Source organism: Mangifera indica, chromosome 13, assembly GCF_011075055.1.
Source record: "Mangifera indica cultivar Alphonso chromosome 13, CATAS_Mindica_2.1, whole genome shotgun sequence".
In the NCBI taxonomy this organism is placed as follows: Eukaryota; Viridiplantae; Streptophyta; class Magnoliopsida; order Sapindales; family Anacardiaceae; genus Mangifera; species Mangifera indica.
In genome coordinates, this window is record NC_058149.1 from 14563892 (window position 1) to 14591830 (window position 27939).

The 27939-nt window shown below is 35.4% G+C and overlaps 3 protein-coding genes and 2 long non-coding RNA genes across 5 annotated transcripts; 4 read left to right on the forward strand and 1 right to left on the reverse strand.

The window, feature by feature from the left end:
- The first annotated feature begins 5655 nt into the window (after positions 1-5655).
- On the forward strand, positions 5656-6332 carry LOC123194224 (aspartyl protease family protein At5g10770-like). Its single transcript, XM_044607377.1, has 2 exons — positions 5656-5825; positions 5914-6332. Exons 1-2 carry the CDS (start codon positions 5660-5662, stop codon positions 6330-6332), a joined length of 585 nt encoding a protein of 194 aa, XP_044463312.1. The 5' UTR covers positions 5656-5659.
- A 542-nt stretch (positions 6333-6874) lies between these two features.
- Positions 6875-7321, forward strand: LOC123194225 (aspartyl protease family protein At5g10770-like). Its single transcript, XM_044607378.1, has one exon. The coding sequence runs from the start codon at positions 6875-6877 to the stop codon at positions 7319-7321; it is 447 nt and encodes a 148-aa protein (XP_044463313.1).
- A 3727-nt stretch (positions 7322-11048) lies between these two features.
- LOC123194438 (aspartyl protease family protein At5g10770-like) lies at positions 11049-13009 on the forward strand. The gene is made up of 3 exons (XM_044607631.1): positions 11049-11268; positions 11351-11782; positions 11998-13009. The coding sequence occupies exons 1-3, from the start codon at positions 11103-11105 to the stop codon at positions 12849-12851; spliced, it is 1452 nt and encodes a 483-aa protein (XP_044463566.1). The 5' UTR covers positions 11049-11102; the 3' UTR covers positions 12852-13009.
- Positions 13010-14491: 1482 nt separating this feature from the next.
- On the reverse strand, positions 14492-16039 carry LOC123195191. The gene is made up of 2 exons (XR_006497396.1): positions 15085-16039; positions 14492-14982 (listed from the first exon to the last, which is right to left on the reverse strand). It is a non-coding gene; the product is annotated as an uncharacterized LOC123195191 (long non-coding RNA).
- Positions 16040-20364: 4325 nt separating this feature from the next.
- Positions 20365-26964, forward strand: LOC123194410. The gene is made up of 3 exons (XR_006497271.1): positions 20365-20665; positions 20754-20913; positions 26305-26964. It is a non-coding gene; the product is annotated as an uncharacterized LOC123194410 (long non-coding RNA).
- The last annotated feature ends 975 nt before the right edge of the window (positions 26965-27939 follow it).

The window sequence follows — 27939 nt, forward strand, 5'->3', positions numbered from 1 at the left end:
CTTCTTTCTAAATACATATATACAAAAACTTTCTACAACTGGTATCAAAGCGAACTGATCTTTGTGGGACTGTGTGTGAGTGAAAGCAAGGAAGAAAACCTCACTTTAAAAAAAAAAAAAAAACACTTCAGAAATATGAGTGATCCTTGTGATGGCTACAGGTAATAGTATTTACACTCTTTCTCCTCCAATCTTCACTAGAGAAAATTATTATGTGTGGTCTGTGAAGATGTAAGCATATCTTAGGGGTTTGTTACTGTGGGAAGCTATTGAATCAGACGTTGAAATTGAATTGACAGAGAATCCAACTCTGAATCAGCTCAGAATGTATGAAGAAAGGGTCTCTAGAAAATTTAGAGCCTTGAGTAGTCTTCATTCAGCAGTGAATGAGACTATTTTTACAAGGATCATGGCATGCAAAACAACAAAAGAAGTTTGGGACAAGCTGAAGTCGGAATTTCAAGGAAATGAAAAGACAAAACAAATGTAGATCTTCAACTTAAGGAAGGAGTTTGAATTTCTCAGGATGAAAGAGACTGAGAATGTGAAGGAATACATTGATAGAGTTATGAAAGTTGTTAATCAAGTGAGGTTGTTGGGTGAGGACCTACCAGAAAGAAGAGTTGTGGAGAAGGTAATGATAACTCTTCTAGAAAGATTTGAGGCAAAGATCTCTTCACTTGAAGATGCTTGGGATCTGTCTCAGCTTTCTCTCACACAACTTGTAAGTGCTCTACAAGCTGTTGAGCAAAGAAAAGCATTTAGAGAAGAAGAAGGCTCAGTTGAAAAGGCACTTGTTGCATCCCAAAAAACAAAAATGCAATTTGATAATGCAAAGAAGGGCTCTCATTCAAAGAGAGGTAAAGATAAAAAATTTAATCAGAACAACAAAGGAAGAAATAGAAGAGGCAAGTATCCACCTTGTCCTTATTGTAAAAAGACAAATTACACTGAAAATTATTGCTGGTACAGGCCTGGAGTTCAGTGCAAATCTTGCAAACAGTTTGGACACATGGAAAAGATTTGTCCAAGTAATGCAAATAATCAAAATCAGGCTCAGTCTGCTCAAGCCAATGAAGTACCTAAAGTTCAAGAGGAGAAACTCTTTGTTGTTGTTACTGCAGAAAAATGCTCAATTGCAGCACAAAACATTGATGCTTGGATGATTGACAGCGGTTGCACACACCATATGTCAGCAAATTTGAAAAATTTCAAGACTTTGGATAAAGAGTACTCCTCAAAAGTGAGACTTGGTGATGGCAGACTTGTAGATGTCAAAGGAAAAGGTGTTGTAATAGTGCAAACCTTATCAGGTACAAAACTTATCTCTGATGTTTTGTTTGTACCTGATATCAAACATAATTTATTGAGTGTTGGTCAATTATTAGACAAAAATTATATTGTTAAGTTCAAAAATAGAACCTATGAAATTTATGATCCTTGTGGCATAAAGCTTCTATCAACTAAAATGCATAATAGAAGCTTTAATCTTGATTTGAAAAATTATGAAATTGAAGCTTTTGTTGGAGTTGAATCTAATTCTTATCTATGGCACAAAAGGTTGGGCCACACAAATTATGATGCTTTGAAGTTGCTTGAAAAAAGCAAAATGGTGAATGATTTGCCTACTGTGATTATAATTTCTGATGTTTGTGGTACCTGTCAACTTGGTAAGTTGAGCAAAACTCCATTTCCTATAAATCAAGCTTGGAGAGCAACTGAGAAGCTCCAGCTAGTTCATACAGATGTATGTGGACCCATGAGTATGCCTTCTTACAATGGTAACAAATACTTTCTTTTATTCATTGATGATTTTTCAAGGTATTGTTGGGTTTATTTTCTCAAAAACAAATCTGAAGTGTTTTCTATGTTTCAAAAGTTCAAGGCTGCTGTAGAAAATCAAAGTGCACAAATGATCAAAACCTTAAGATCTGACAATGGCACAAAATATATTTCTTCTCAATTCCAATCATTTCTTTAAAAGGCAAGCATTCATCATCAACTCCCAGTCACTTATACACCTTAGTAAAATGGTGTAAGTGAAAGAAAGAATAGATCAGTTATGAACATGGCAAGGTGTTTGCTGTTTGAAAAAGGATTGCCAAAGAAGTTATGGGCTGAAGCAGTTAATACTGTTGTGTATTTGCAGAATAGACTTCCAACCAAAGCTGTTAATGGTAAAACACCTCATAAAGCTTGGACAAGTGTTAAACCATCAGTGGCACACTTGAAAGTCTTTGGTAGTATTTGTTATGCCTATGTTTCAGAGGTAAAAAGAGACAAATTAGATCATAGAGCTGATGTTGGTGTGTTTTTCGGATACAATATTGTCTCAAAGGGATACAAAATTTTAAATCCCATAACTGAGAAGGTTTATGTAAGCAAAAGTGTAAAGTTTAATGAAAATGGTGCTAAGAATTGGGAGGAAATGATTGTAGAGGCCTCAAATCAAAATAACAATGTTGAAAGTGCACCTCAGCTTCACGGTGAAACTTTTGAGGAGGAAGATTCTGATGATAAGCATTATGTTGTAAGAGGCACCAGAACTCTGCAAGATGTCTACAACAGATGCAATGTTGCCATATTTGAACCTACCACAGTTGATCAAGCTTTGCAGTCTCCAAAATGGAAAGCAGCCATGGAGGAAGAATTTAATATGATAGTAAAAAATGATACTTGGTTACTTGTTGACAGGCCAAAAGATCAACAAGTAATTAGTACAAAGTGGGTATTCAGAGTGAAGATGAATATTGATGGCTCAACCAGCAAATATAAGGCTAGATTAGTAGTGAAATGCTACTCTCAACAGTAAGGTATTGACTTCACTGAAACTTTTGCTCCTATAGCAAGATTTGATACAATTAGATTGTTGCTTGCTTTTGTTGCTCATAATTGCTGGAAAGTCTATCAACTTGATGTTAAATCAACATTCCTCAATGGTGTTCTTAAGGAGAAAATTTACATTGAGTAGTCTGAGGGTTTTGCTATTAAAAGTGCCATTGATAAAGTTTATTTGTTGAAAAAGGCACTATATGGTTTAAAACAGGCCCCTAGAGCCTGGTATGCAAAAATTAATGGCTACTTGCTTAACTTGGGTTTGAAAAGAGCATTAATGAAGCAACACTGTATGTGAAGCAAGTGTGTGTTGAAATTCTAATTGTTTCAGTTTATGTGGATGATATTCTTGTCATTGGAAGCAATCCAAGTTCTGTGAAAGAATTTAGAAGGCAAATGGAGGGCATGTTTGAGATGAATGATTTGGGGCAGATGTGTTATTTTCTAGGAATGGAAGTGTCTCAAGTTTCAACAGGAATTTTCTCAAAAGAAATATGCAACAGAATTGTTGAAAAAGTTTTCTCTAACTAGTTGCAAGGCTGTTAGTACTCCACCAGTCCAAGGATTGAAGTTACAAGCAAATGATGGCTCAACATATGTTGATCCTTCCATTTTTAGGAGTCTGATTGGTTCCTTGCTGTATTTATCAATCACAAGGCCAAACATAATGTATGCAACCAGCATTCTGTCAAGATACATGCACATGCCAATTGAAAATCATCTCAAAGCAGCCAAAAGGGTCTTGAGGTATATTCAGGGTACAATTTCATATGGTGTCCTATTTAGAAGGAGTTCAACCCTGAAACTACTTGGATTCACTGATAGTGATTGGGTTGGATCACTTGAAGACTCAAAAAGCACCTTAGACTATTGTTTTACCCTTGGATCAGGTGTTATATGTTGGAATTCAAGGAAGCAAGGTTCGGTTGCTCAGTCAACTGTTGAGGCAGAATATATGGCTGCACTTGCTGCTGTTAATCAAGCCTTATGGCTGAGAAAAGTTATGACTGACTTGAAGTTTAAGCAAAAAGCTACTACAGAGATTTTATGTGATAATAAGTTTGTTGTTGCAATGGTTAAAAATCCAGTTTTTCATGGAAAAACTAAACACATTAAAATCAAATATCATGCTATTAGAGAAGCAGAGAAGGAAGGTGAAGTTGTGTTGTTGCATTGTTCAGCAGAGGACCAAGTTGCTGATATTTTCACCAAAGGACTGTAGAAGAAAATATTTGAAGAACTTAGAGACAAGCTCGATGTTGTGCATAGCTCTTGCATCAAGGAGCAGTGATGAAGATTGTTGTGATACAAAGCTATGCAGCAGATTAAAACCAAATGTCACCAGCTTTTTGTTTTTGTCTCTTTTGTGATATTTTTGTGTAATGATTTAGCAAGAATTTAATGAATATATCTGTTGTGAATGAATTGTGGTGGAGCTTAATTTTAGTTGTAAAGAAGGGAACAAATTTCCTTAAACCTTGGAAAGTTGGTATTGACTCATACTTTTTGTATTACTATAAAAATATTTTTACAGTAATGTAAAAGCAGCTCCCTTTTACAATTTCTTTCTTCTTCTTTCTAAATACATATATACAAAAACTTTCTACAGTTTCCTATTGTCATTGAGTTATCCTCATCAATCTTCGACAACACAATTGAAATGCAACTGCTTTTCTATCTCATATCGGAGACCATGATAACTCTTCAAGAAAATAAAGCTAATAATTAATGTATTGTCCTATATTTATGTAGTTACAACTCTCACCACTATGAATTCAAAATATATGTGAGATACAAATGGTGTGTGTTTATGCTAACTCTTTTATGCTGAGGGTGACTATAGTAAAGAAATCATATGCAGTGGTCGACAATTTCATCATTTTTTGACGTACAACATGAGTGCCAGGGAATAAAATCCATTTCGGCCAAAATAAATTTTACGCCTAGTGCTTACACAGGCCAAAATAAACCCGGCATCTGATCTTTCGTCTTTGCTAGGACTGGAACCAATTAATTCATTTCAAATACTCCTTCTAGTTCGAGTTGGACTCATTTTTATAAGCGGACCAAAACCTCACATTAACAGCCACTTTCAATTATGGACAGAATATGTGTATACTCTACCAACTATAATTTGTATATAAAATTTATATTAAAGTTTTTTTCAAGAGAAACCGAGAGTATGTGTGCTGCAAAATTAGAGAGAACAAATGATCTAATCTCCAATTTATAACCCTTTTAATTTATAATGGAATTTCCTTGTCTTAAACCCTAAATCCTCGTTTGGAGTATTTGTGTACTTTGCTATTTGGTTTAGTTTGGTTCCTTTACCACCTCATGGTGCATCATCCAATGGTAACCCATCAAATTCAGAATGACCTGGTTATGAGATGTCCCTAACACTTAAAATTTTTTAAGATAACAATCCATATCTTATCTCAATGGAGCTAATGGAGTAAAAAAGTTGTCCGCACATTGTCTCAATGGAGCCACTGCTCCACCCAGCTGCTTATGTAAAGCAACCGCAGAAAACAATCGTAATTCACCAAATTTATGACGTGCTTTTTAAGAATAAAGATAAAATAGATTTGTGGTCAGTAGTGACTAAATCAATACTTCTAAATCTATCACTAAATCATTACTTTTAAATGGCTATCCCTGTGTTGTCTCAATTGTGCCAATGGTGAAAAACAGTTCTCAGCACATTCCAAACTCAAGTGAAGCGAGACTAGCTTGCACCTCATGCGTTTAGGCCTTCCATCTGCTTAAATAAAGCAACCCAGAAAAACATAGTTTGCACGTTCTAGTAAGCTTCCTGCCCTCCATGTATCTCAGGTTTCTCCTCCAAGCTTTCCTTCTTTTTTTATGCCTTGTATGTACCGTAAACAACAGTCATGCTGAACAACCTGAAGCCCAACTCTCTTACAGTCACATTGTTAAAGTCAGTTCTCTTTTGCCTCCGACTGTTTGCAACCGGAATTCCACCAGAGGTTACATACATAGTTTTGATTTTTCATAGCTTAATTTGTCGTAATTATTATTGACCTTCTGACTGAATATTATGTCTTGCTGTTTCAGTTCCAAGCAAAGCATCTCTGGAGGTTGTAAGCAGATATGGTCCATGCTCCTACATTAATAAGGGCAAAGCAAAAACTCTGAATTACTCGGAAATTCTGCTCAAAGACCGCGCCCGAGCCAAATACATTCAATCCAGACTCTTCAAGCTCAAACATTCTGGCAGTGATGATGACCTTTTAAAGCAAAAAGACTACTTTACGGTGGGCACCAAGCCTGATATATCAGCTGGGGCATCCATCGAGTTCTACATTACTGCATCCCTGGGAACGCCAGGACAAAGGGTTAATCTCCTTTTGGACACCGGCAGCGACATCACTTTTACACAGTGGACGCCATGCCTTGATTGCTTCAAACAGAAAACCCCCTTATTTGATCCATCCAAGTCCTCCTCGTTTTCTGTCGTTTCATTCAGGTCGTAAGCCTGTTTACCAGGCAGGTACAAATACATATTTGTGACACTCTTAAGCTAAATCCCACCTTCCCACAAAGCACTAGAGATATTAGGGATGTATGCACTGAACTCCGTAACAAGAAATTTGTTTATTACTGTTCCTCCCGATTTCGGACCGGTTTGCGATAATGAAAACCAGTACATCTACGGTTCCTCATACGGCAGTGGTAGTACCTTTGGCGTCGTAGCAACTGAAAAGTTAACCATTATAAACCGCCGCCATGGTACATTTGTCAAATACCCTTACATTTTTGGATGTGGCCTAAACAATTCAGTCGACATTGAAATAGGTGGAGCAACTGGCTTAATTGGTCTTGATCGAAATCCAGCATCCTTTATATCACAAACTTCCAAAAAGTACTTTTCTTACTGCTATCCCTCATCTTATAGCTTCCCTGGATACACAACCTTCGGCAAGACTGATGATGATAAAAATTACAAATTCGTCAAGTTCACTCCAGTACCCACTTCTCCAACAGGTCATTGTTCTACGACATCATCGTTACCGGAATGGCCATCGCTGGAGAACATCTACCCGTAGCCAGATCAGAGTATAGTAAATCAGGAGGGATAATTGACTCAGGATCGACCATCACATCACTGCCATCATCTGTGTATGCGGCCCTGAGATCAGCTTTCCGCAAGAAAATGTCAAATTATAAGATGTTAAAACCAGGGAGCAATGCTGACTTTGATACTTGTTATGATTTTAGCAAGTATGATGAAGTTGTAATACCAAAGATTTCTATCTTCTTCAAAGGCCGGGTTGAATTGGAGCTGGGTGTGAAGGGAATTTTGTTTGTTTATGGAAAGGATTTAAGGCAAGCGTGTTTAGCATTTCAAGCAGGCTCTGGAGAACCTTCTTTGGTCTTGGGAAATTTTCAGCTAAGGGGAATAGAGGTGCACCATGATTTGGTCGGTCAGAGGGTTGGGTTTGGTCCTGGTGGTTGCAGCTAAACTTGCACTTGAAAATTAACCGAAACTCTTGTACTTCAATTTATGTTTGAAATCTTTTATTCCCAATTGTATGCTTCTACTTTCAAGTAATATTAAATAAAGTTTGTTATGCACGATGGAAAAATTTAGAGAGAAAAGTTTCTACCAACAAAGCCATTCAAATTCTGCAAAATCTATTCTATATATTGTTGTTCTGTGTTTTCGCTTTTTCTGCGGCAACTTTCCAGGTTATTTTTCGGTTTTACTTTAACTCCTCCCCTTCAAGCAGGTACAAACAGTACTTCAAATGCCCTAAACACAACTCAAAGCTCTCAAGATCTATCCTCAGTCACCGACAGAAAATCACCATGGCTTATTGTGTCATCGATGAGTGTGATCATTAGAGAATAATCATCAAACAGGGTCGGGCTGGGCTAAAGTTGGCATGACTCATTGTGCTATTAGTTATGTCAGATCAAAGTTTCAAAAAATGCAGACCCTAGCAAGATAACCAACTTATGAAATTTAAACGCTCAAGGCACAACCCACATTAGGGCAGATCGTCTCTATAGACTTTTTACTAGGTTATCCGTTAATAATTAATTTTTAAAATTTTCATAATTATTTTTTAAATAATAAGGACAAAACCTTTTATTTTTATTAAATTGCTGTCACTTATAGTAGAGAAAAACCATAATTATATGTTAATAAAAATTAAGTCATTAAAATAGGAGAAATTTATGATTTGTATAAAGAAATAAACTTATATGTACAATTGTCATACATTTTCAATGTCACCCATGTCTAAATGCTTGAAATATTCTGATGAATCATCAACAACATAATTTTGTAAATTAAAATCTATAGTCACCTAATCTTTCATGTGTATAATAGTTTTCATAATAAATTTATGTAAACTTGATTTTCTACCACTCAATGCACATAATGTTGTGTTGTGATTGTGGTTCATCATTCGGGGATTCATTGATGTATAGATTTTTTTCATTATCAAAATAGTTAAAAAATAAATAATTTTTTTTTTGGATTTAGATCCATTTTGAAAAAAATATGATGAAAGAATTAACTTGAAGAGTAAATTGAAATAAAATCAAAACAATAAATTGTGTGAGCTTGAGACTTGAGGCATTTGAAAGAGTGAAGAGAATTTAAGAAAATGGGGTGTGATGCCAAGAATTGAAGAAAATTAGTGGTATTGTAGATAGAAGAAAGTGTAGCCATTATGCAAAACTTTTTTACCATTAGATCGAGAGGGAGAGTAACTATTGCAAAATGACTACTTTCCCTTGTTTTGTTTTTTTTTTTTTTTTAATTTTTATCAAATATGTAGGCATGTTAGATTGGACCGCAGGTCTTACTATGACCTACCATGTTTATAAATTTAGATATAACCCATTATGTTTGTAAAGCTAAATATGACTCACAAATTTCTAGATTATGTCAAGGCTAATAATTTCTAAAATAGTGAGTTCTAACAATTTAGACGACTTTATTGTCACATCTAAATATTTTTTTTTTTAATTTTTATCAAATATGTAGGCATGTTAGATTGGACCGCAGGTCTCAACCTTAAATAATTACAATTAAAATGCAATTATTCTACTATTATATTTGAGACCATAATGACACTTATCACACAAATAAAGGTAATAATTAACGAATAATTAACTTACTAACTCTCACTACTATAAATGCATGTTGGTGTGTGTTTATGGTAACTCTTTTATGCTGAGGGTCACTAAAGTAAAGAAAGGATATGCAGTGGCCGATAATTTCATCATTTTTTTTAGTACAAGATGAGGGTCATGCCGGGGCCAACATCGATTCCAGCTGAAATAAACTTGACGCTTAGTGTTTACACGGGGCTTGGTACACCATGTATGGTGCTTACATGGGGCTTGCTCTACAACTTGAGGCCTAAGTGCGTACACAGGGCTTGCTTTACAATGTGTAGCACGTCTTTCTCTTGATGCTTGAAGGCCCTTGAAATGGCATATTCTAAGGTTTCAAACTTGAAGATATTTGAAGCATACTCATAAATCCGGAATCTTATATTTCTTCTACGCTGGGACTGGGACCAATTAATTCATTTCAAATACTCATTCTTGTTCAAGTTGAACTCATTTTCAGAAACAAATCAAAACTCTACATTATACTGGATAAAATAAGAGCGATTTTCAGTTGTGAACACTCTGCCAACTAAAATTTGTACATAAAATTTATATTGAGTATATGTGCTGCAAAATTAGAGAGAACAGATTGTCTAATCTACAATTTGTAACCTTTTTAATTTATAGTGGAATTTTCTTGTCTTAAACCATAATTCCTTGTTTGGAGTATTTGTGTTCTTTGTTATTTGGTTTAGTTTGGTTCCTTTAACACCGTATGGTAAATCATCCAACAGTAACCATCAAATTTAGAATGATGTGTTTATGAGGTGTCCCTTACACTTACTATTTTTTTGGATGGCAATCCAATCTTATCTCAATGGAACTAATGGTGTTAAAAAGTTATCTGCACATTGTCTCAATGGAGCCAATGCTCCACCCTGCTGCTTATGTAAAGCAACCACAGAAAACAATCGTAATTCACCAAATTATTGACGTGATTTTTCCGAATAAAGATAAAATAGATTTGTGGTCAGCAGTGACTAAATGAATACTTCTAAATCTATCACTAAAGGGAAAAGGACTATGTCTCACCCATTTTTTAGGTTATTCTCAAACCTATACCCACAAGAGATAAAAAACCCCTTTTCTCACCCATGACCAAACTGTGGTCCAAATTTTCAGTTAGGGACAGGGGTAAAATCGTTATTTTAATTATAAACCTTAAAATTTTAAAATTTCACCATTTTCCCCCTCCAAGTTTAAAAACTAACACCTCAACTCATCCTCAAAGTTTAAAAGGTTTAGATTTCACCCCTAGGGTTTGCTTCCTTCTCCGGCCACCATCGACGGCCAACGCATTCCACTAATCTCCCATCTCCGACTATAAAGGACAATGAAGGACGACCCTTCGTCACCGTCATCCAGATCTGGAAGAGCAGACGAAGGACGACACGACGAGTGACAAAAGACAACAAAGCATCGTCCTTTGTCATCTGGGTGGAGCGACACCTCTTCGTCGCATCGTCCGACGAAGAGATCTTCATCTCCTTGTTGCACGGTGTGATGAAGAGACGAAGATCTCTTCGTTGCACCACCACCGTCGCACCAGGAGAAGGAGGAGGCTAGTGACGACATTGGAGACAACGTCGGAAGATGAAGTAGAAGAATGAGGGTGAAACTGCTATTTTTGAAAGTTATGGGGGGCAGCTGCATTTTGAAAAATATGGAGACAACGTCAAAAAATATTACTTTTCAAAGTTTAAAAACTTTAGATAAAGGTAAAATGTTAGTTTCTAAAACCTAAGAGGAGTGAAAAGTAATAAACTTTATAACTTTTTAATATAAACAGTAAAATAACTATTTTACCCCTTCCTTTAACAGAAATTTGCTTATGAGTTGGATAAGGGGTTTTTCATCTCCCGTGAGTATATATTTGAGAATGGCCTAAAAAATGGGTGAGAAATAATCCTTTTCCCATCACTCAATCATTACTTTTAAATGACCTATCCCTGTCTTGTCTCAATGGTGCCAATGGTGAAAAACAGTTCTCAGCGCATTCCAAACTCAAGTAAAGCGAGACTAACTTGCACTTCACGCGCTTGGGCCTTCCATCTGCTTATATAAAGCAACCCAGAAAACAGAGTTTGCGCGTACTAGTAAGCTTCTTGCCCTCCATGTATCTCAGGTTTCTCCTCCAAGCTTTCTTTCTTTTTTTATGTCTTCCATGTTCTGTAAAGTACAGTAATGCTGAACAAGCTGAACCACAACGCTCTGATAGTCACATTGTTAAAGTCACTTCTTTTTTGCCTCCGACTGTTTGCAACCGGAATTCCACCAAAGGTTATGTACACAATTATGATTTTTCTTAGTTCTTGTAATTATCATTGAGCACCTGATTGAATATTATGTCTTGCTTTTTCAGTTCCAAGCGAAGCATCTCTGGAGGTTGTAAGCAGATATGGTCCATGCTCCTACATTAATAAGGGCAAAGTAAAAACTCCGAATTACTTGGAAATTCTGCACAAAGACCGAGCCCGAGCCAAATACATTCAATCCAGACTCTTCAAGCTCAAAAAATCTGGCAGTGATGATGACCATTTAAAGGAAACAGAGGCTTTTTCGGTGGGTACCAAGCCTATTAAAGCAGCGGGGACATCCATCGAGTTCTACATCCCTGCATCCCTGGGAACGCCAGGACAAAAGGTTAATCTACTTTTGGACACGGGTAGCGACATCACTTGGACACAGATCACGCCATGCCTTAAATGCTTCAAACAGAAAACCCCCTTATTTGATCCATCCAAATCCTCCTCGTTTTCTGTTGTTTCATGCCGGTCATCAGCCTGTTTACCAGGTACAAATACATATCTGTAACACTCTTAAGCTAAATCCCACCTTCCCGCAAAGCATTAGAGATATTAGATATGTATAAACATCCTATGAACATGTGAATTCTTAACAGTATTGATAGTTTGATAATGATAATTTGACCTGTATGCATGCACCAAATCCTTTTGGAGCATTAACTGAACTTTGTAACAAGAAATTTTTTGATTAATGTTCCTGCAGATTTCGACCCAGTTTGCAATAATAAAAACCAGTGCGTCTACGATTCCTCATACGGCAGTGGCCGTTCCATTGGCGTCGTAGCAACTGAAAAGTTAACCATTATAAACCGCCACTATGGTACATTTGTCAAACACCCTTACATTTTTGGATGTGGCCTAAACAATTCAGTCGATGTTGACTTGGATGGAGCATCTGGCTTAATTGGTCTTGATCGAAATCTATCATCCTTTATATCACAAACTTCCGAAAAATACTTTTCATACTGCTATCCCTCATCTTATAGTTCCACTGGATACATAACCTTCGGCAGGACTGATGATGATAAACAATACAAATTCGTCAAGTTCACTCCAATACCCACTTCTCCAAAAGAGTCTCAGTTTTACGATATTATCTTAACCGGAATGGCCGTCGCTGGAGAAAAGCTACCCGTAGCCGGTTCAGAGTATAGTAAATCAGGAGGGATAATTGATTCAGGAACGAGCTTCACGTCACTGCCACCATCTGTGTATGCAGCCCTGGAATCAGCTTTCCGTAAGAAAATGTCAAATTATAAGATGATAAAACCAGGGAGCAGTGATGAGTTTGATACTTGTTATGATTTAAGCAAGTACGACGAAGTTGTAATACCAAAGATTTCGATCTTCTTCAAAGGCGGGGTTGAATTGGAGCTGGGGGTCAAGGGAACTGTGGTCGTTCTTAAAAAGGATTTAAGCCAAGTGTGTTTAGCTTTTGATAAAAGCTCTGAACCTGATGAAACTCTGATCTTGGGAAATTTTCAGCTAAGGGGAATAGAGGTACACCATGATTTTGTCGGTCAGAGGGTTGGGTTTGGTCCTGGTGGTTGCAGCTGAACGTGCACTTGAAAATTAACAAGAAGAAATTCTTGTGCTTCAATTTATGTATGAAATATTAATGTATTCCCAAGTAATATTGAATAAAGTTTGGTATGGACGACGGACAAATTTAGAGAAATAAGTTTCTGCCATCAAAGTCAATTCAAATTCTGCAAGATCCGTTATATCGTTGTTCTGTGTATCAGCTGTTTCTGCAGCAACTTCGCAGGTTATCTTTCGGTTTTACTTAACTCCTCCCTTCGCGCAGCGCAGGTATAGACAATCCTACAAATACACGGACAGACGATCCAAAGCTCTCAAAAACTATTCACGTTGCCTTATTCTATCATACTCTTCGATGCGATATCACGGGAGGATACCGTTTATTGATCATGTCATGCTAAGACATGGTAAAATAGAGATTTTAGTAGAATGTGGGTCGACGAAATTTGAAAGCTCAAAGCACAACCTACAACATATAAGCCATGTTTTTGTGGGTTTTTTGACGGATCAATTTGCCAAAAATTGATTTTTTTGTTTATTTCATAATTATTCTTTTAATAAACGAGAACAATAACTTTAAATTTTTATTGAAAAACCCTCGTTTATAATGGACGAAAACTGTTACTATATGCTAATAAAAGTTGAGTTAATAAAGTTAAAAAAAAAAAAAAACTTATGATTCATATGGAAAAATAAACTTATATATGTACAATTATCTTATAATTTCACTTTTATTCGTATCTAAATTCTTTAAATCTTCAAATTCATCATTAGCAACACAATTTTGAATTTTCAAATATGTTATCATTCAATACTTTCACGCATATAATAATGTCAACAACATTTAAATATAAATTTCATTTTCTATCATCTGATACATATTTATATCAATTAAAAGTTAATTTTCATACTATAATAGAGATCTGAGACGTTAGTAAATTATTTATTATGATGAAAATTATAAGATAAGCTTTTTGAATTTATTTTTCATGTCATGTAAGAATATCAAATTGATTATTATTAATATTTAAATATTTTGTAAATTCGTTAACTGAAGTGATTGAATTTATCAACTGTTCATATTCAGTAAAAATATATCAAATATGTTGTTTACCTTTGTAAGAACTTAATTTAAATGTGATTGTTCTAGAATTTTTCAAATAACTTAAAAAAGTTTTTACTTTCAATAATTTTTTTTCAAATTGTTTTACAATAGATAAAGCAAATAATATAGATATAGCTCACCATGTTTGTCGCCTGTGATATAATCCATATATTTGTGGGTCATGCGAGGTTGGGTGGTGCCAAAAAATGTGGGTTATGCCAAGACAATATAATGCCACATGTAGATAAATCTAACTTATTCTTAATTATGGAGAATTTTCTCTCTCATTTTTATTTATTTGAGAGAATTTCTATCTCGCACAAGAAAAAGAGTGGCATAAATCTTAATTAAAAAGAAAATTGTCATTTTTTTTAGTGGCACATTGTCACAAGTTGACTATCCCGTGGGCAAACCTATACCACACTTAGTAGCACATTGCACTAGGTCAACTTTTACCCTCGAACAATTCCACGCTTGTTGTAATATGTTAATAGCGGAAATGATTCAAGAATACATAACAACTCACACAAAGGATATAAGACAGTGAAAGTGCTGGAAAAAATAAGTGTTTTACTTGAAGATTGCTTGAATAAAATCTGTACAAAGAGACTTTTATATAGGCACACAAAAATAAATGTAGTTCCTACTACTCAACTACACAATGCCTAAAAATCTACTTTACATACAATGGATTTTCCCTTCCCTAACACCCTTAGCCAGCTGCGTATCCAAGATGATAAATATAAAGATTCATATACAAGTGGCTGTCACACCCTTGCACTCCCTTGGCTCACTTGCTGGAATATTGTAGAATAATCTGGAACTTTGGTTGTTGGATCCCTTGGCCCGAACTCCCTTGTTATGGCTATGGGATAATGGGTTGGACGCCTCACATTGTTGTTACACTCTTGCTTGAACCTGGCCTGGACTGGCGTTCACACTGTTTCGCTACAACAGCTCTTGCTGCACTTGCACTTGTCGGCTTGTGACAATACTATCTTAATGCTCTTTGTATCCAAATCTCTCATGCGCTAATCAACACTGCAAATGACATTTGGCAGAAACATGAAAGACATATTATTGGTTATTCTCTTATAACTTAATACAATCACATATCTTATCAAGTAATTGAGATAAATTTACAGCGACATGACCAGTTTGAAGAAGATGATCTTTAATTAGTCGGGTAATTGGCCTACTACCAACCCCTCAGAGCAAACCCGCCCCCTTTCTGCGACGCCGTCATGCACCACCTCTGGCTTCTTTTGTTGTATGTTTCCAAAAATAGCTACTTGATCTGCACCATTTGTGGGACTGAAAGCTAGATACACCGTGGACCTGCCAAGTGTTAGATTTTTAATGGAGATTTGTATGCAAAGAAAACATGAAAAAATACAAAAACAGAGGAGAGAAAAGGGAAAAAACAGAGAGCTGGAACGGAAGACGTTTTTGGCTGTGAAAAGTCTACATGTTCTATTCTTTGTCATACATTTATATTTACCTTAGTTCCACTAAATTCATGTACAACAGCAGCTTAAAATAAGCTTACTGATACAATTTCTTACAAACTAACCAAACTTTAATTATCAAAGTACACCAAACACAACTACTACAATTTTGGTTTGGTTGTAATCTAACCAAAAACATTACAAAATGGTTAAGTTTGTAATCACTTTAAGGCTACAAAAATAATCCACATCAGCTTCAACTTTCTGCACCAAAATCATCTTCAAAAATTCAGAATTTTCCAGCAGCCAACTTCACTGCTCCATAGCTTCATCACCAAGCACATAGATAACCCCTCTGGAATCAAGCTCCACCTCAACATCATAATCAAAGAAGAAGCTCACAGCAGGTAATACTTCTGTAACGACTAAAATCGTAGTACGTACCAAGACAAAACCCGAAAGGGTGTGTCATAGGATACCCAACCGTGGATTCATGAATTGCAGTTCACAAAGATTAGTATGCATCCGGTGGCAGGTGTGTGATCACGGTTCCTGATTGTGAGTGGCCAACATCATTGCCAAAAGTTATGAAATGTTGTCCAGTCGAAATTCCTTTTTAAACTAATAAATGAATTAGACTCTTAGCATCGACCAGTGAACAAGCGACATTCTAACCCGTGTCTTATAAGTATGTCTCATAGTAGCCTTTTTTTTCATCTAGAAGTGATAAAACAAAAAATAGAGGGACCACAACAGTCATCTTGCATTAAATATTTGTTTTCTATTGTGATAAAATCATCTTCCTTAATCTTGGACAATTATGCGATTATTTTCCTATCATATTAGAGACCTGGTACGTGCGGTTGTGGACACCCAAGTTAAAATTCTAAATTCCTGCAATAAAAATATAGTAAAGGATAGTAGAAATCATTCTTTCGAAAAACTTTGATTAGTATGTCATCACAAATAAATCGAAACAAGGAAATAAGAGAGGTTTTGAATTAAATGCAAATTCTAATTAAAAATAATAATAAATAAAAATTCAGCGAAATAATCTAAAACAAATAATCAATTAAACAAACCTTGGTTTACGGTCACATCCACCATTGAAACTACGATTGATCATCGAAACCAAAAATATCAAATTAATTATTCAAATATTCGTTATGGTATTAAATTTACCTATCCTTCCTTATGATTAGTTAACCAAAAACATGTATTCTAATTAACCCTTATTGATTAATAATTCGGATACGATCTCGAATTTAATTAAACAATAGCATTACGAATTAGAAAGACCAACGAAGCAAGACAATACAAACGTACGACGTTGCATTTAATTTAGTTGATTATTTTCCTAGGATTTACAGTTTCTGACGCAGCAAACGATAAACCTAGTTGTCACTTCGATTAGATGGATTGAACAATTACGGATTCAGCACCTAAACTAGCAGTAGATTATATTAATTGATAAACTAATCGCGCGCCTTAGAAATCAACCAACACAATCATGAAAAATATTTCAAAAAGATAATCAATACTCGAATAATTAAAAAGATGCATTAAATAACAAAAATAAATCTCACAATCATTGTAGTTCCATGCATGGTTTTAAAAACCGGACCGGACCGGCCGGTCGGACCGGTTGATCCGTGAACCGGTACTGTAGCCGAGTCTGGTTGAATGCAAAATCGTTTTTGAAAGGAAATCGGATTGGACTGCCGGTTCTCGCTTGAACCGCGGTCCAACCCGGTCCACTGTAGAAACCGGTTCAAGGCTGCTGCAGATGCAAAATAAAACATTGTTTTTCTTCTTTTTCTCTTCCCTTGCAGTGCACGCGACGCAGTCCTCAATTGCTGCAGCCGACGGATTTCCTGTTCCTTGCCGACGACGACTCTGCATCATAGGGGCATTCATGCTGCTCAGTAGAAAGAAAAACTTATTATTGCTTTGACCCATATATAGAAACAAAACATTAGATTGGTAGGATTTACATAGAAAGAAAGAAAGTAGAAAAACCTGATCTGCAAAGCTCATGTACGTAAGATTCTAGCATGCTCATATTTGGTCATAAATTTCTATGTTTTCCCAGCTGCATTTTCTGTTCATCTTCTTCTTTTTCTTGACTTCAATAGGCTCTTCTGTAACAAATTAAAAAGTGAAACTAAAGTTCCATCGCTGAAATAGTCATAAACATGCACACTGTTGTAATATTGTATTTTATTATGAACAGTAAAGATAATTACAACTTGGACACAATCTAATATTTAAGTCATACCATCAAAACAACTGCATATAAATTATAAGAAACTACACATCTAAGGGAAACTTCTTTCTGTGAAATGAAAAAAATGATAATTTTACATAAATATATCAGAACTCACCATGGCTAATATCTCCTCGGTTCTTAAAAAACATAGCATATCAAAGTGAAGAATTGAAACACTTATTCGTATAAATAAGAAATGTATATTACAGTGAAAGAGATAACTAACTTTATATCCATATCACTGTAATTATCGTCGGCCACGGTTGATTCTCAATTTTGTTTTTAGTGGTGGACCTAAAGTTACATAAATATATCAGAAGCGATGACAGGATCTTTTATCATTAGTGATAATGAAGAATGAATAATTATTCATTTATTAAACTTTATATTAAACAAATTATATTTTTGATATGTTTTGTTAAATGTTGAATTGAATATTATTTGTTTCATAATGGTTATGTTGATTGGTTGATTTTATATTTTATTTAATGCATATATTAGATTTCTGATTTGTTTTAGTGTTCAATAATTAATAGTGTATGTGTTTGTAGAATTGGATTTGTTTTACGTATATGTTTTGTTTTGATGCAAAATTAATTGTTATTACTTATTATATTTATGTTCAATAATGCATATATTTTGTTAATTGTGAACATTAAAAAGTACGCACAATATAAAATTTATTGTATAAAGTATATGTAATTACTAATTAAACATAATTTTTTTAGGTTTTTACATAAAACCGGTTCAAACGGTCCAATCGACCGGTTCAAACGGTTCAACCGGTCCGACCGAAACCAGTACTTAAAACGGTTTTTATTCCGATCCGGTTTTGAAAACCTTGGTTCCATGGTTTCAGATCTCTTCAACCAAGAGAAAATATTCAGTCATTGTAAACCATATTTTGCTCTCTAATCCTCCAATTACAATGATGAATCATTCTCAAAATAAAAATAAAAGTATATATATTTTCTCCCTACTAAAATCTGGAAATAAAAGTCAATTTAAATCTCCTAATCCAACCAAGCAAAGGTAATACATATCTTCCCAAAAAGAAAGGAAAATATATATTTTCTAAAGTATATCTTTCCTCCAAAAATATTTTTTCTTATCTACCTCAATTAATCCCTTTTTTCAGCTAGTAATTATCTCTTTTCTAGGAAGCAAATCTTGATATTTTGTGGACCTTTGTAGCTGATTTGGACGTCCAGATTTAATTTTCGAATTCTGCTTTCGCCATTTCACGTGCCCACGCCTAGTCAGCATCACAAAATTTATGGATTAATAGGTCTGCTCCAATTTTTCATCTTTTTGGCCCAACTTACTCCAAAAATGCTCAAAGTTTCTTAAATGTAAAAAGATAAGTAATTTCATTAAATTGAATTAAATTTTCACACAACATAGGGGAATTAGAAATCAAAATAATAACAATTAACAACGTTATCAAATTCCCCTACACTTATCTTTTGCTCGTCCTCGAGTAAAACAAAAACAAAATAAAACAAACACAAAAAGATTTCATTAATCTCTTTTCTTATAATATCAAAAAGTGTGCATACCTTGGTTCATTATATTAAAATTACAATAAAACTATGTGTACCCACTTTGGGTACATAAATATGTACACATTTATATGTGTCATCATGTGATTGGATGATTTTGAATTAAGAATAAAACAATAACCAATCATATGATGACACATATGAGTGTGTATACATTTATGTACCCAAAGTGGGTATACATAGTATTGCTCTTAAAATTAAGAACTTGTCATTAATTCAATTAAAAACAGGTGAGAAAAAGTCTTCTCCCAATTGAAAACAATGTTCATTCGTGATAGAAAGAATGTGTAATGATCCATCCCTTGGTTCTGTTGACAGTCTCTTTCAACATAAATGATACTGTTGGGAGTTCCAAATTATTAAATATCTCCTATCATTGTTAATTAATAAATGTTAGAAATCATATGTAATGGCCGACAATTTTATTTTATTCTCATCTCAAGTAAAACATGAGGGTCGTGCCAGGGACCGAAATTGATTCCAGCCAAAATAAACTTCACGCCTAGTGTTTACACAGGGATTGCTTTACCATGTATAGTGCTTAAACGGGGCTTGCTTTACCATGTATTGTACTTACATGGGGCTAGCTGTACAACTTCACGCCTAAGTGCTTACACAGGGACCATGTGTCGCACGAATTTGTCTTGATGCTTGAAGGTCCCTGAAATTTCATATTCTATGGTTTCAATCATGAAGATATTTGAACAAGAAGTTGAGGTGGAAATACAACACAAAACATACTCATAAATCTGGAATCTTATATTTCTTCTTTGTTGGTATTGGGACCAATTAATTCTTTTTAAATGATTCATCTAATTCGAGTTTAACTCATTTTCATAAACAAATTTATTCTCCAACTCAAGTTTGATTTAAACGAATTTTAGTTAAAATAAATTAAATTCAGTCAGTTTTTAAAACCGAATTAATTCGGTTTTGGTAACCCTAAATCAAACTTATAATTATAAACAAAAGATGAATCTTCAACTTGTTACCTTTTCATTTATTTTTTATTTGCGGTGGAATACTCTGTCTTCTTCCAGATTTTTTACATAAATCCTAAATCCTTTGTTAAGAGTATTTGGTTTAGTTTTGTTCCTTAAAAACCTCATGGTGCATCATCCAATCGTAATCCATCAAATTCAGAATGACGTGTTTATGAGGTATCCCTAACACTAACTATTTTTCTAGATGACAATACATATCTTATCTCCAACCAGCGGCTTACATAAATCAACCCCAGAAAACAGAGTTTGCACTTTCTAGTAAGCTTCTTGCCCTCCATGTATCTCAGGTTGCTCCTCCAAGCTTTCTTTCTCCTTTTATGCCTTCTCTGTTCTGTAAACAGCACTCATGCTGAACAAGCTGAAACCCGACACTCTGATAGTCACATTCTTAATGTCAGTTCTCTTTTGCCTCCGACTTTTGCAACCGGAATTCCACCAGAGGTTATGTACATAGTTTCGATTTTTCATAGCTTAATTTGTTGTAATTATTATTGACCTTCTGACTGAATATTATGCCTTGCTGTTTCAGTTCCAAGCAAAGCATCTCTGGAGGTTGTAAGCAGATATGGTCCATTCTCCTACATTAATATGGGCAAAGTAAAAACTCCGAATTACTCGGAAATTCTGCGCAAAGTGTAGCCATTATGAACTTTTTTACCATTAGATGGAGAGGGAGAGTAACTATTGCAGTATGACTACTTTCCCTTGTTTTGTTTTGTTTTGTTTTTTTTTTTTTCTTTTAATTTTTTTCAAATATGTAGGCATGTTAGATTGGACCGCAGGTCTTACTATGAGACCTCAATATGACCTACCATGTTTATAAACTTAGATATAACCCATTATGTTTGTAAACCTAAATATGACTCACAAATTTCTAGACCATGTCAAGGCTAATAATTTCTAAAAAAGTGAGTTCTAACAATTTGGACAACTCTATTGTCACGTCTAAATATATCATGTCTCTGATTCTTGTTCCTACTTATCTTGGAGAATTTTTATCTCGTCTAAGAAAGAGAAGGAGCATAGATCAAGAGAGAAGGAGCATAGATCAAGATTGAAGGAGAAAATTGTAATCTTGATTACAAATTTTCTTAATGCTTTTTGAATCCAAATCTTCCATGGTCAAATGATCACCGTAGAAATATGAAAGCGAAATGATTGGCTACTGTTAGCAAACTAGAATAGTGAAGTTGTAACTTGCTTACTGTTTTTTGGTTAAGCATTTTGTATTTGATTAAGTCACTTTAGTTGGAGTAAGTAAGATGTGTGGCTTACCTTAAACTAAGGAACTTTTGTATATAAAGCATGGCTTGTTTGTACTTGTCTTCTTGTATAAGTATCCTTAATTAATGAAGCAAAAAAAAACTTCCGAAAATTTATCTTTCTTCAGCTCTTTTTCTTTCATCTTTAAGCTAAAACTTGCTCCCCTGTTTTTTTGAAGCTTGTTGTAACCTTGCTGCCCAGCTTTCTGGAAACTTGCTGAAATCTTGCATATTCAAAATTCAGTAAGGTATGTTTTCAGTCTGCTTCAAATCTAACATGGTATCAAAGCTTTGAGATCTTAAGGGGTGTATGAACTTGTCCGAAAAAAAAAAAAAAAACCAGTCTTAAAACCATTTACTCAGTTATTGCTCTATGGCATCCATGTCTTCTTCTATGTCACCACCAATATACAATGGTGAGAATTATCACATATGGGCAGTAAAAATGAAGTCATTCTTGAGAGGTTTAGGATTGTGGCAGTATGTTGAGGAGGAGAAACAACCTTCTCCTTTGGGGCCAAATCCAACTTTGAACCAAATCAAAATGCATGAAAAAGAGATGACCAAGAGTCCTAGAACCTTGTCTATGATCCATCAAGCAGCAACTGATGTTGTTTTCACAAAAATTGTTTCATGTGAAACAGCCAAAAAAGCTTGGGACAGGTTAAAGGAAGACTCCTTAGGAAATGAGAGGTCAAGACAAATGAATGTCTTGAACCTAAGGAGAGAGTTTGAAGTGCTGAAGATGAAGGAAGCTGAAACTATTAAAGAATATGCTGACCGAGTGCTCAAAGTGGTGAATCAAATCAGGCTAATGGGAGAGACCCTTTCTAATCAAAGGGTTGTGGAAAAAATACTTGTCACTGTTCCAGAGAGATATAAAGCTAAGATCTCTTCACTGGAAGACTCCAAAGACTTCTCTGAACTCACCTTATCTGAGGTGTTGAATGCCTTGAAAGCTCAAGACCAAAGAAAGGCATTAAGGCAGGAAGATTCAACTGAGCAAGCCTTGAGTATGAGAGTTCAAGATAAAAACTAGACTGATTATGGCAGCAAGAAACAATTTTTTGGCAGAAGAGATGAAAAAAGAGATAAGAACAAGTCACAAAGTGATAAAAAAGGAAAGCTTATTTTGTGCCCTCATTGTAAAAGAAAAGGTCATTCTCCTAACAATTGCTGGTTTAGGCCAAATGTAATATGCAGGCTGTGTAATCAGCAAGGACACATTGATAAAGTGTGTAGAAACAAGCCATCAAACCAAAGTCAGAATACTCAGCAAGCTCAAATTGCTGCAAAACAAGAAGTCTCAAATGAAAATTTGTTTGTGGCTTCATGTCATGTTTTACAGAAGAATCAAGCACCTACAGCCTAGTTGATTGACAGTGGTTGTTCAAGCCATATGACACATGATGCTTCACTTTTCACCAATCTTGACTCTGCTTTCTACTCCAAAGTCAAAATAGGAAATGGAGATTTGCTGGAGGTCAAAGGCAAAGGATCAGTCCTAGTCAAGACACCAAAAGGTACCAAACTCATACATGATATACTTTATGTTCCAAATATAAGTCACAATTTGCTGAGTGTTGGTCAAATGATGCAAAATGGATATTCTCTTAACTTTGAGAATAATACATGCTTTATATTTGATAAGAATGGTCTTGAGGTCATGTCAGTGGGTATGAAAGACAATAATTTTGCTATTAAATGGCCACTTCCAGAAGCTAATTTAGCAAACACAGTTGTTGATGAATCAAAATTGTGGCACAATAGACTAGGACACTTCAAGCTTTGAAAAACATGCATGATGATGAACTAGTTCTGAATTTACCTGCCATAATTGACCCCAAAGAGTTGTGTGAAGTATGTCAATTTGGGAAGCAAGCTAGGCTGCCTTTTACAAAAAGCAGTTGGAGAGCAAATGAAAAACTTCAGCTGCTACATTCTGACTTGTGTGGTCCTATGGATACCTTATCATTGAATGAAAGCAAATACATGCTAATCTTCATTGATGACCTAACTAGATATTGTTGGGGTTACTTTCTCAAGCTAAAAAGTGAAGTCCTAGACACTTTCAAAAGATTCAAATTGGAAGTGGAAAAACAATCAACAACCAAAATCAAAATTCTGAGAACTGATAATGGAGGTGAGTACACTTCTCATGCATTTGCTGATTACTGTAGAAATGAAGGAATTATCCATCAACTTACCACTCCTTATGCCCCTCAACAAAATGGGGTTAGTGAAAGGAAGAATAGATCAATAATGGAAATGACAAGATGCTTGTTATTTGGAAAAAGGCTACCAAAAAGGTTTTGGGCAGAAGCTGCCAATACAGCCATATATCTACTGAATATGCTACCTTCCAGAGCATTAAATAATGCTACTCCTTTTGAAAAATGGCATGGAAGAAAAACATCAGTGGATCATCTAAAAACCTTTGGTTGTATCTGCTATGTCTTTGTTCCACAAGAGAAAAGATCAAAGCTGGATTCCAAGGCTGACATTGGAATTTTTATTGGCTATAGTTCTATCTCAAAAGGGTATAGAATATTCCTTCCTCAAACTTCAAGTGTTGTGGTTAGTAGAAATGTTAAATTTGATGAAGCAAAGTCTTGGAGTTGGGAAAATAATTTAGATGACCATTCTCAGTCCATAACTTCTTCAGAATCAGTTTCCAAGGCTGAAAGTTTGTTGCATGAAAGTAACAATGATGAGATAGTTTCTGCTTCAAGAATGAGGTCACTTGATGACATTTATAGGAGGTGTAATTTAGTTCTGAAAGAACCAGAGAACTTTGAAGAAGCATCCTCAAATAATGAATGGTTAAATGCCATGAATGAGGAATTGAATATGATCACAAAAAATGGAACCTGGAGCTTAGTGAAAAAACCTGCAGGCCACAAACCAATTGGAGTTAGATGGATTTTCAGAACAAAACTGAAACCTGATCGTTCAGTCAACAAACTCAAGGCGAGATTGGTGGTTAAAGGGTATATGCAGCAACCTGGGACTGATTTCTCTGAAACCTTTGCTCCTGTAGCAAGGTATGACACAATTAGGCTTTTAATAGCCTTATCAACTAAAGCAGGCTGGAAAATACATCATTTTGATGTCAAATCAGCCTTCTTGAATGGAATTCTGGATGAGGAAATTTATGTTCATCAACCTGAAGGCTTTGTAATTCCAAGAAAGGAAGAATGTGTTTATAGGTTACACAAGGCTCTTTATGGGCTTAAGCAAGCTCCTAGGGCTTGGTATAATAGAATACATGGTCACTTACTAAGCCTTGGATTTGTATGCAATCAAAGTGAACCTACCTTGTACATCAAGAGACAAAATGATGAAGTTAAACTCATTGTATCCTTGTATGTTGATGACTTATTGGTGACAGGAGGAGATGTTGCTCAATTGTTGGAATTCAAACTCAGCATGGAAAAGGAATTTGAGATGTCTGATCTTGGCCTGATGAAGTACTTTCTTGGCCTGGAAATTCTCCAACTTCCTGCTGGAATTTTCATTTCGCAAGAAAGATATGCCAAAGACTTATTGAGTAGGTTCCATATGACAAATTGCAAGTCAGCTTCCACTCCACTTGCTGTCAATATAAAGCCTATGAAAAATGATGGAGCTGAAAAAGTAGATGCCACTCAATATAGAAGATTAGTGGGATGTTTACTTTACTTGTGCTCTAGCAGACCTGATTTAATGTTTGCCACCTCTTTACTTTCCAGATTTATGCAAGAACCAAGCATCTTCCACTGGTCAATTGCCAAAAGAATTTTAAGGTATGTCAAAGGCACCTATGACTATGGCTTGTGGTTCTCTTGTCAACAAAAGGATGAGCTGATAGGGTTTTCAGATAGTGACTGGGCAGGATGCCAAGATGATTATAAAAGCACCTTTGGATATTGCTTCTGCTTTGGAGGAGCTATGTTTTGCTGGAATTCAAGAAAACAGGAGGTTGTTGCTCAATCCACAGCTGAATCAAAGTATATAACTGCTGCTAATGCAGCAAACCAAGCTGTTTGGTTGAAGAAGCTGCTCACAGATTTGGACTGCCATTTCTCCAAGAGTGTTACTATTTATGTTGACAATAAATCAGCCATCTCAATAGCTAAGAATCCCATTCAACATGGAAGAACCAAGCATATAAGTGTAAAGTTTCATGCAATCCGGGAGGCTGAAAAATTAGGAGAAATAACTTTAAAGCACTGCAACTCCACTGATCAAGTTGCTGATATTCTAACCAAGCCTCTTCCTAAATCTCAATTTGAAAAATTGAGACACTTGCTTGGTGTAACAACTTCGATTTCTAAGGAGGAGTGTTAGCAAACTAGAATAGTGAAGTTGTAACTTGCTTACTGTTTTTTGGTTAAGCATTTTGTATTTGATTAAGTCACTTTAGTTGGAGTAAGTAAGATGTGTGGCTTACCTTAAACTAAGGAACTTTTGTATATAAAGCTTGGCTTGTATATAAAGCATGGCTTGTTTGTACTTGTCTTCTTGTATAAGTATCCTTAATTAATGAAGCAAAAAAAAACTTCCGAAAATTTATCTTTCTTCAGCTCTCTTTCTTTCATCTTTAAGCTAAAACTTGCTCCCCTGTTTTTTTGAAGCTTGCTGTAACCTTGCTGCCCAGCTTTCTGGAAACTTGCTGAAATCTTGCATATTCAAAATTCAGTAAGGTATGTTTTCAGTCTGCTTCAAATCTAACAGCTACTCTAATAAATAATAAGTTTACTACTTTCATTTTGCAATAATATGCATTTAATTTGATACGATCCTATTGCTTATCAAGTTTTTGATACAAATTTACAGGGACATGGCCAGTTTGAAGAAGATGATCTTTAATTAGTCAGGTAATTTGCCTACTGGCAACCCCTTGGAGCAAACTCGACCCTTTTTTCGACACCGTCATGCAGCACCTCTAGCGTCTTTTGTGGTAAGTTTCTGAAAGTAGCTACTTGATCTGCACCATTTGTGCGACTAAAAGCTAGACACACCGTCGACCCTGAAAGCACATAGATAACCCCGTTGATATGAAGCTCCGCCTCAACATCATCGCCAAAGAAGAAACTCACAGCAAGCACAGAAATACTTTAGTCACCACTGAAATCGTAGCACATATCAACCCAAAACCCGAAAGACGTGTATGCATCCGGTGGCAGGTGTGTGATGATGTTTCCGGATTGTGAGAGGCCACCATTATTGCCTAACAGTGAAAAGACCTGTGGTGCTGGTTGTCTAAGTCAAGAGAAAGGAAAGTAACCTGGTTCATATTCACCATGTAACCACCAAGTCTGGAGAAGTCCTAAACAGCCAAAACCAAAAGGTTCACAAAATCGGACGCCATATATATAAGCAATGAAAGTAACAATTCACAAATGTATGTCTCTCATTTTACACATAAACATATATATACAAACAGCACCGGGTAGACATATAATTGCATCACGTATATAGAGGCTTTTCAATATATGATTTGATTTCTTTGAAGAAACTTTGTGCTTAAATTCACAAATGACACTGCTCACAGATATATAGCTAATGAAAAAGACTAGAAACTAAAATGTTTATGTAATGTTATGCAGAAAAAATTCCTTTATGAACTAACTTTCCGATTAGACTCTTCGCATCGTCTAGCGAACAAGCATCATTCTACCTGTGACATGCAGGGTAAGCCTTGAGTAGTATGTTTTTTCTTCTAGAGACTATAAATTGAATAATAGAGAGTCAAATCTATTATTATATTATATTTGAGACCATAATGACACTTATCACACAAATAAAGGTAATAATTAACTTACTAACTCTCACTACTATAAATGCATGTTGGCGTTTGTTTATGGTAACTCTTTTATGCTGAGGATCACTAAAGTAAAGAAACGATATGCAGTGGCCGATAATTTCATCATTTTTTTTAGTACAAGATAAGGGTCATGCCGGGGCCAACATCGATTCCAGCTGAAATAAACTTGACGCTTAGTGTTTACACCGGGCTTGCTTTACCATGTATGGTGCTTACATGGGGCTTGCTCTACAACTTGAGGCCTAAGTGCGTACACAGGGCTTGCTTTACAATGTGTAGCACGTCTTTCTCTTGATTCTTGAAGGCCCTTGAAATGGCATATTCCAAGGTTTCAAACTTGAAGATACTTGAAGCATACTCATAGATCCAGAATCTTATATTTCTTCTTCGCTGGGACTGGGACCAATTAATTCATTTCAAATACTCATTCTAGTTCAAGTTGAACTCATTTTCAGAAACAAATCAAAACTCTACATTATATTAGATAAAATAAGAGCGATCTTCAGTTGTGAACACTCTGCCAACTAAAATTTGTACATAAAATTTATATTAAGAGTATATGTGCTGCAAAATTAGAGAGAACAGATTGTCTAATCTACAATTTGTAACCTTTTTAATTTATAGTGGAATTTTCTTGTCTTAAA

What these genes read in the sequence shown, in the direction of transcription:
- LOC123194438 (XM_044607631.1), top strand. Translation starts at nt 11,103, where the DNA reads ATGTATCTCAGGTTTCTCCTCCAAGCTTTCTTTCTTTTTTTATGTCTT. An exon ending in CAACCGGAATTCCACCAAAG is followed by an intron (nt 11,269 to 11,350) that starts GTTATGTACACA and finishes TTGCTTTTTCAG; the next exon opens with TTCCAAGCGAAGCATCTCTG. An exon ending in GTCATCAGCCTGTTTACCAG is followed by an intron (nt 11,783 to 11,997) that starts GTACAAATACAT and finishes ATGTTCCTGCAG; the next exon opens with ATTTCGACCCAGTTTGCAAT.
- LOC123194225 (XM_044607378.1), top strand. Translation starts at nt 6,875, where the DNA reads ATGGCCATCGCTGGAGAACATCTACCCGTAGCCAGATCAGAGTATAGT.
- LOC123194224 (XM_044607377.1), top strand. Translation starts at nt 5,660, where the DNA reads ATGTATCTCAGGTTTCTCCTCCAAGCTTTCCTTCTTTTTTTATGCCTT. An exon ending in CAACCGGAATTCCACCAGAG is followed by an intron (nt 5,826 to 5,913) that starts GTTACATACATA and finishes TTGCTGTTTCAG; the next exon opens with TTCCAAGCAAAGCATCTCTG.